We start from the raw sequence: 8,328 nt of genomic DNA, 5'->3' as shown, positions 1-8,328 counted from the left end.
GAGTGCTATGTGGGAGAACTTGCAAAGTCGCAGGGTGTTCAAATGCTTATTTTCCTCACTGTACATTATGTTACCAGGCAAGTTCTGCTTTATGTTTTGTTTTTTTGCTTGCGTCATTTGGTGTTTGCATCATTCACATGTTGGCAACACGTTTCGCCATTCGTTGCAAGTTTGGAACCTGTCGGGCCACCGTAGAAAAAACATAACAAATATAGCATCACAATCTTTTCTCAGGGGCATAGTCAAAGTCCAGGTTTAAACGGAGTTGTGCGCGGCTATAACAAATACAACATAAGTTCAACTAGCAACATAATCAGACTGTTAGAATAGAAAAAGACAAGAAACATGAATCGAGGAGAGTGGAAAATTCATAATGAACCCCATCACTGACAGCAGAAACAGGTCTCAACCTATCCTCCCATTGAAGAAGTGTAGGAGTCACGTCTGGGATGTAGCAAGTGATGCACACGTGTGTGTGTGTGTGTGTGTGGGGGGGGGTGGGTGTGTGTGTGTGTGTGTGTGTGTATGAAGGCCCCTGTGTGGCTCAGGCCTTGATCAACTCCCACGGGGTCTCCTGGGTTGCGCCGGTGCATGTTTTGTTTTTCACTTAAGCGCACTGATTAAATCTGGAAAGATAGACAGTTACCATACGCTCCTCACCTGTGGAATTAATTATCTACGCAAAGACAGGGGATTGCCCGCCCGGCTCCTTCTCATTTCCGAGCAAGTCACCTGCAGCACGACATCTGAGCAGGATTCTGACGAGGTTGGTGGAACGTCTTCTCACTCGCGAGCGATCGAGTTATCTTTCTTATTTTGATCGCTTGTCCCTTTTTGTTGTTGCTGTTTGTTCTGTTTCCAGGGGCCTACAGGAGTTATCTTCCAGCAGAATGCCGAGCCAGCTTGAGGGTGCCATGGGTGCGCTGATAACGGTTTTCTACAACTACTCTGGGAACGATGGCGATAAACACAAGCTCAACAAGGGCGAGCTGAAGGAGCTGCTGCACAGCGAGCTCTCAGACTTCCTCACGGTAAAGTAGACCCACGCTGCGGACACAAGTGTGGTTTCCCCCCGATTTTTATGGTCAAATCTCTTGCTTCAGGTTGCAGACATACCCAGCTATAACTTGCTTAAGGATATTTGGCACTTCAGAGAAAGCGACGTAAAATTAAGCAACGCTGTTTTTCAGATAATTTATCATTTTGACCTTGCGAGAGGAAATTGATTTTCACCGATTGCTATCCTGCAGTCAGAGTGGACCCGCCGCTCTTACATCATCGCATGTTGACAGAGTGAAAGGGCAGGGAGGGGGAGACAAATAGGGTCATTTAAGATAAGTCCAGACTCTGGGTTTGTGCGATAGCGGCGCGGAAAGCCTGCAATTCCCAATGATTGAAGTCAGAAACGACCGAGCGCCTCAAACCTCAGACACCTTCAGACGTCTTTCTCTCCGCCGCTCATTCTCCTTCCGTCCACGCGGACGGGAAGCCTCAGGTGCATACAAATCACAATCAGCGTCACCATCATCATGAGTGGCCCCCATATCGACTCCAAATATAGACGTGATGTCACCACGGCCCTGTGAGCCACACTCACCCTTGAGAAAAAGACGCAACCGGGACAGGACGTCCACCGTCAGCTTATGCCGAGAGAGACGTTTGACCCCCCCGTGAGACGCAGGACTTGATAGATTACCATGTGTTCAGTACAGCTGCTGATTAAAGTGCTTCTAGGGTTTTTAGTTTTATGTTTGGTGTTAGGTTATCCTCCAACTTCCCCACCGCTGACAGAGCTCGGTACAGACTTGTTGAAGTCTGGGAGACGTGGCCAAATTTGATTGGTTGAGCTTAAGGGCAATCACAAATGATTGGTTGTTATTTGCTAAGACGCAGTTTATGAACAAACTGAGAAAGGAACAATTAAATTAGAAACGTCTGACTGGAGCTATATTAGCACAACCATTAGAAAATGACGATTCTTTACAGCAGTTTTTCAAAACAAACTTGCCAATTTACTTAAATTGTTTTATTGAAATATTAAACTATTTAAAATCTGGCTGAAACCTTGAAATCAAATGTAGTAGTACACTCATTCCCAATAAACAAATTAAAAAATGATCAATTCATTCCAGCAATGATAAGAGGACCCTGGTGGTTTTGGGGTCCGAAGCGGCGGCTTGGTTTTCCGGCTCCAGTAAAAGAGCCAACAAAATTTCTTGGTCAAACATTTTCATACCTCTGAACATATTTAGAAATCATTTTCATTCAGTTAAGAAATGTTAAAAGATGTCTGGTAGAAAATGAGACAAACACGAATGTCAAAATGATTCATAGTTTTCTCCATAATCGGACGAGAAAATCTGTCGATGATCAACCTCTTTCATTTTTGCTGATCGAGCTCAGAGTCTTTGAGTTTGGAAGACAGTATAGTTCACAACTTTGACCAAACCGTATTAATTAGTGATATGCTACACATCTGGTGTTAGCCTTACTGCTCTTTGCTTACCAACACAGTAAACTGGCATCTCCAGTTAAATTCTAGTGAAAATCATTCCTGATGTCTGCTCACAAAAATACAGTTACTGTTCTTTGAATTTGTCTTCCTAATAAAAACTACATTTACAAACTGACATACCACAAAATGAATTAGTTTAGAGCCGACTAACTTTAACAATTCAAACTGTCTCGATCAAACGCGGCTTACAGCAAAGTCACATTCCACGCTTCTACCACAAACTGTTACATCAGCGACATTCTTCCCTCATGGTTTATGTTTTTTGACACACTTTGTATGAAAAAAAAAGGAGAGTAAGGCACAATTTGACATTTCCCCAACGTTAAAGAATCGCCTTTAGTGTCAGTCTGGACCTTTGGTGAAATGTTGAGACTGCCTCCGAGGTCAGGAGGCTAAAAAAGGAAATGTGTGTGTCTGGGGTCATTCGGCAGCATTTTCACTCTGCTCCCTGGTGGACATAAATTACAAATTTGTACCAAGTCCTTAATTCCAGTAATTAAACCAAAGCGGCAAGATGGCAAGACAAGAGAACCCTGCAGAAGATAGTGAGACTCTTCAAACCATCAGGCAACCAAAAATGGCAACGGCAACAGCCGTACCATCGAGGCACTGATGCCACTTTTTTATAAACAAAGTACCTACACTTGACTACATACTGATACTACATATCAATATTATTCCTATTTAAACCCATTACATTTCATCCACTTAATTTGAAACAGTTTTATTTTCAATCAAATTTTAGTGGAACTACACTTTACATATAAAGAATTGCGTTTTCAATGCAACCAATGGTTGTTCCATAATGACATTTGCTACATTCCTACTTAACAAATAACCATGCAACACACTTCACTGAAATACAGCTATCAAATTCACTTGGACTCGCCTTTTATACCGGAAACTCTGCATAGTACAATTGTCGACTATCCACCTTGAGGTCAAATCGACGAGGGACACCGGGCTAACACTGCTTATTCCACTATGGCGTAGTGACGTCGTGTAGCGTAGCCAATACCTTATGGGTTAATGTTATTGTACTGTAGCTTCAGTACACTCAGAAGATATCAAGCTCACTCTTATGGACGGCATTGTACAGGGTAAACACATTTATTATTTCCGCAGTGCGCAGGTTGTCCATTGACCTCTTTGTCTGCTTCAGAGTTGGCCACAGAGCTAGCTGTTGCAGTTTCCTCCAAACTCCTTGAAGTTTCCGTTCAGATGAAGCTGCTCTTCAGTAACCTATTTGTTACGATCAGGTAGCTGCTCGTTTACATGACACCAGTGACCAAAGTCTCTCATCCCAGCATCTTTTGAAGCTAGGTCTCGGAGTGAAACTTTTCCATAACACCGCCTCTGTGTGTAGTACTCCACTGGTGTCAAACATACATGAGCAGGATGCACGGCTGTAGGGTTTATTCTGAGCACGAACTGGCAGATAACAAAAACAATGGCGGATAGAGCTTTGCTGTGATGTGCTGCTTAGACTGCTCAATTTAACACAATTTTTGATAATGATTCAACCATTGATTCATTCATTATTACGATGACATGCTAAAATTACAGTGCCATATACTGGCCTGGCATGACAACTACAGAGAAGTGCTTCCCAGTTGATTCTGGATGAGGAGGTTTAGCGGCTCTGCCTTTGGCCAGAGCCTTGAGTAGTCTTGGCATTGAGGGAGAACGCAGGATGAGAGACATCTGTAGCCCCACTGAAGTAACACAGAGGGGCTCAAGATGGTTGTGGCTTAAGCGAGGAGAATCATAGAGTCAATGTAGCTAGTCAGTCATCTAGACACAAGCTGGGGATGGATCACCCAGACAGGGGTACATGATGTATGATATTTAAAAACACATCATGATGTTGAAAAACCCAAAACACCCAATGATTCCAGGAACATCTCTGGTGTGTCCAGATGCACAGGTGGATGCATTAGCACAGGCAGCCGTCTTACGTAAACCTAGCCTAAACGTTTGATGGAATTGTCCGTGTTGGAGGTGCTGGAATAATGTCTGTGCCTGCTGTACTTTGGAAACGCCTAGAAGAGCTCAAAGTACTTAGGGTCTTCTTTTTACCCATTTTGCCAAATTGTTATGTTGTGCTACTGCTACTTTCTGGGTTAGAGTATGTGTCCACAGACTGATGCTATCTATTATGGGGACAATACCCTGATAAATGAGTCACCTAGTATCAGGCGTTGGACTGGTACTTGATGCTGGAATCGGTATCGGTGAATCCCTACACTAGACTGCTAAACAGCTTTCTGCCTCAAGCCGTTAAAAAGATGAACTCTTGTTGAGATTAAATACTAAACTTTAGTGGTGTTGACATGATTTTGGCTTGAATTTATGAAGACTAACTCGTTGAAGGTCTTAAAGGTTTTTTAATTGGTAAAGAAGGAATCTGACTGATCAATATTAATGGCTTTCTTTCTCCAGTACCAATCGTTAAGTAGCATGAGCAAATTTGATCAGGTTTTTTTTTTTTTCCCTTACTTTTTTGTCCTTATTTGTGTTTGTTCAGTCTCAGAAAGATCCCATGCTGGTGGAGAAAATCATGAACGATCTGGACACCAACAAAGACAACGAGGTGGATTTCAACGAGTTCGTTGTGTTGGTGGCGGCCCTGACCGTGGCCTGTAACGACTTCTTCCAAGAGCAGAACAAGAATGCCAAATAGACACCTGGAAACAAATGTAAACCTCAAATCTGCAATTTAATCACTCGCGTCTCATATGTGATGCATGTACGATTAAGCCCGCACTCTTTGAAGACTCCTTTATCTGCTTGAAATAAGAGTAGTTGCTATTGCTAATTAGCTCTGTGACATTTCCCTTGGAAAACATTGTCGTCATCTGAAACCCTGTCTGTATCCCCTGATTGTGTCCCAACAGATGCCCCAGTCGACACGCTCTCCTTCTTCCTCAACTTTAAATGTCAAATGTATAATATCTGATATTTTCCCTGATGGTTCATTAGGCAGGAAACATTTTTCTCCCCTGTCAGTTTAGCTCTCGGCTCCCAGGAGAAATGTTCTCCAACCCCTCTGTGCGGCGAAGCTAGAGTCATGGAAAAAGTGCACGTGTTTAGCAATGCTCCCTTCTGCTGTATGTTCCGGCTCTTGTTTAGATGCTTGTTTCTTTCCAGATGCTATTTGTTTGTTTTTTTTTCTAATAAAACTCTATGGATTTGACTTCAGTTCCAATTTATTCTTGAAACCTGCTGTGTTCCCATTAAGTCTAGTCAGTAAAGTTACTGCATCATCTCTACCATTCGCTGAAAAAACAGAATGAAACTCCCACCCAAAAAAAATGTAAGTTGTTACATGTGATCAAATTAAGTTTGTCAGACTGATTTTATTTACGTTTGCTTAACATGACGACATAAAAAATGTAATATATTTACTTGGATAAACTTAAATTGATTACATGTAACAAATCAACTCTTTTTTTTTTACAGTTGGATCAGCTGTTTTCTTTTTTCAGTGTAGAACCTCTTCTATGATAAGTATTCATTAATACGCTGAAGGTTTATAAAAAACAATAACTGAATAAAAGACAGAAATTGGTTAATAAGATGAAGTTGAAAATGAGAGGTCAAGCTAGCCATATTTAGTCATAAAACAATAAACAAGAATTTAAAAAGAAGCCACATGAAGAATTAATAGCATTTTTTATGCAAAATTTAAGACATACAAACTGTTAATAGTGAACAGGCAAGCTTAAAAAATGTTTTTAGTCTTGATCTAATGAAACTTTGGTCTAGGCGGCCATCTTGTCTCATTTTGAAATGATCAGATCAAAGACTGATGTACTATAAATGGAACATGATTTGGAGCTTTGAAAACAAAACAAAAACTCTGTTTTATATTTTAGTTTTATGTGTCTGGTACCAAAGTTTGGTTCTGTCTGTTGAGGACCTGAAGGTAAAAGACATGGAAAAAGTAATGCCAAACTTTAAAAAGTAAAAAAATGCATGACTTTTGGACATTTTTAAAATTTCCAATCCTTTCTGGAATTTTTTTACTTTTGAAACTCAGAAATTTTCAAACCAAAACATGATATATATATTTTTTATATTAATTCAAAAAATGTCTCAGTTTTTCGGCAGAATTTTTACTTTTCATCTATAAGGGCCCTAATCTGCCATCATGCTTATCCAGGTACATATACCTTAGAGGTAACAATTTTAATCCAAGATTTCCTGAGCAACCCAAGCAGTTTGATCCCTATCAGCTTTGGTTGACACTTGAAGCTAAATATTTAAATCTTTAACACATATGTCTTTCAGAAGGACAACGATCCTAAACACTGATTAAAACTTGCTTAAATAATGTCTAATTTTTTTCCACTCCTATTAAGAAACAGAATTTTACGAGGGATTTCTAGTGGCTTCAACAAATAGTACATTTCTTTAAAAAAAAAAATGCAACTAAAAGTTTCACATTTTAGACTTTTTAAACCGCAAATTTCCAAGTCGAAATTTTTTTGACGTTTGAAACTTTTTCCCTACAAAATGTTTCAAAATTGAGGGGTTTTTTCTAAGCTAAATTTCTATAATTTCAAGCTCCGAAATTTCCACGTTTTTTTTTTCTAGAAATTTCTGATATCTCAAAAAAAATAAAAATAAATGGAGGATTTTGTTCTTAATCTACAACCGTATTGTTGAAATGAAAGCAAAAAAAAAAAAAATCCATTAGCTCGACATTCATGCTACATTCGTGCTAGCGAGTAGTGAACGTAAATCTCTAACCAGAGCTAACTATTCAGGCTTTATCCCGCCGTCCTTCCGTGGACGTCTCTCGGGGCAAGAAGCCGCCTCGTGTTTTTCGGGAAATAACTTGGCAGCTTGTGGCCCAGTGAAGCGTGGCAGTCGCAGTCCTCACGGACCACCTGGGTCCTGCTTCGTCAGCCAAACGAGCTGACACGTCTTCCCCCCTCGAGCAGAGCTCCTAATGTTCCCGGCTCGGCGAGGACAAAAGTGACTCGGGCTGTAAGGGTTTTCCTCTGTAGGTCCACTTCCCAAAATACCGAAAGCAGACGGCTAATTTGCTCTGACATTCTCCGCGGTGACGTGGGAGAAAACTATTGAAATTAAAGCCTGAGTGTGGCGCTTTTATCCAAGCAGATGGCGCCTGCAAAAAAAACAAAAAAAAAACCCTCCTCTTCATTACAATGCAATTTGTCTGTGATTGGCAGCAATCAAACGGAGGATAATCATCCGTGGGAAGATGCCATGAAGTAATTATGTTTTTGTTTTTAAAGTTTTTTGGTTTTTTTGCATTTATAAAAAGGTTGTAATCAATGCTGTGAGTGTCGATTCATGATTTTCAGATGTGGATATTTATATTCTCAGTCTTATGATTGCTATCTTCTTCCTCTGGATGTCACGTGCCAGGGGGGGGGGAAGAGAAACTTCCAGAGTTTCGTCTTTCCTGGAGATCATAAAGTTTGAGTCGTGGACGTCTCGTTGCTTCCTGGGTCACTATAATCATCTTGTTGGTGTGGGAGGAAAATTACTCCAGTTATACAGAAAAAGATCACAAAACAGTTCAGGCGACAATGTTTGCACCTGAATTTGCGAGAGTTTCTAACCACTATAGACGGTAATTTAAGAATCTAGAAGGAGAAAGGATGGAGTCTATTTTTTTTTTATTTCAACAGATGTTGGATGCTGATGCAGATGAAAGACGACTTGAGAGGCAAACAAGCTCAAGAATATTCTAAATAAGTCAAACAGATGTTTGCAACCACAACTTACAGAACCACAAATCTGAAAGTGTGCCGCTCCAGAACATCCTCCTTGTTGTC

At 40.6% G+C, this 8,328-nt stretch overlaps 1 protein-coding gene across 1 annotated transcript; it reads left to right on the top strand.

The window, feature by feature from the left end:
- The first annotated feature begins 634 nt into the window (after positions 1-634).
- s100z (S100 calcium binding protein Z) lies at positions 635-5,711 on the top strand. The gene is made up of 3 exons (XM_032568960.1): positions 635-766; positions 863-1,031; positions 5,043-5,711. The coding sequence occupies exons 2-3, from the start codon at positions 891-893 to the stop codon at positions 5,196-5,198; spliced, it is 297 nt and encodes a 98-aa protein (XP_032424851.1). The 5' UTR covers positions 635-766; positions 863-890; the 3' UTR covers positions 5,199-5,711.
- The last annotated feature ends 2,617 nt before the right edge of the window (positions 5,712-8,328 follow it).

This window comes from Xiphophorus hellerii, chromosome 8 (genome assembly GCF_003331165.1).
Source record: "Xiphophorus hellerii strain 12219 chromosome 8, Xiphophorus_hellerii-4.1, whole genome shotgun sequence".
Classification (NCBI taxonomy): Eukaryota; Metazoa; Chordata; class Actinopteri; order Cyprinodontiformes; family Poeciliidae; genus Xiphophorus; species Xiphophorus hellerii.
The sequence above is the reverse complement of the archived record's forward strand: the minus strand, read 5'-3'. Positions and strand labels throughout refer to the sequence as shown.

Coding starts and splice junctions, on each gene's coding strand:
- s100z (XM_032568960.1), top strand. CDS start 891: ATGCCGAGCCAGCTTGAGGGTGCCATGGGTGCGCTGATAACGGTTTTC. Junction 1,032..5,042: donor AGCTCTCAGACTTCCTCACG/GTAAAGTAGACC, acceptor GTGTTTGTTCAG/TCTCAGAAAGATCCCATGCT.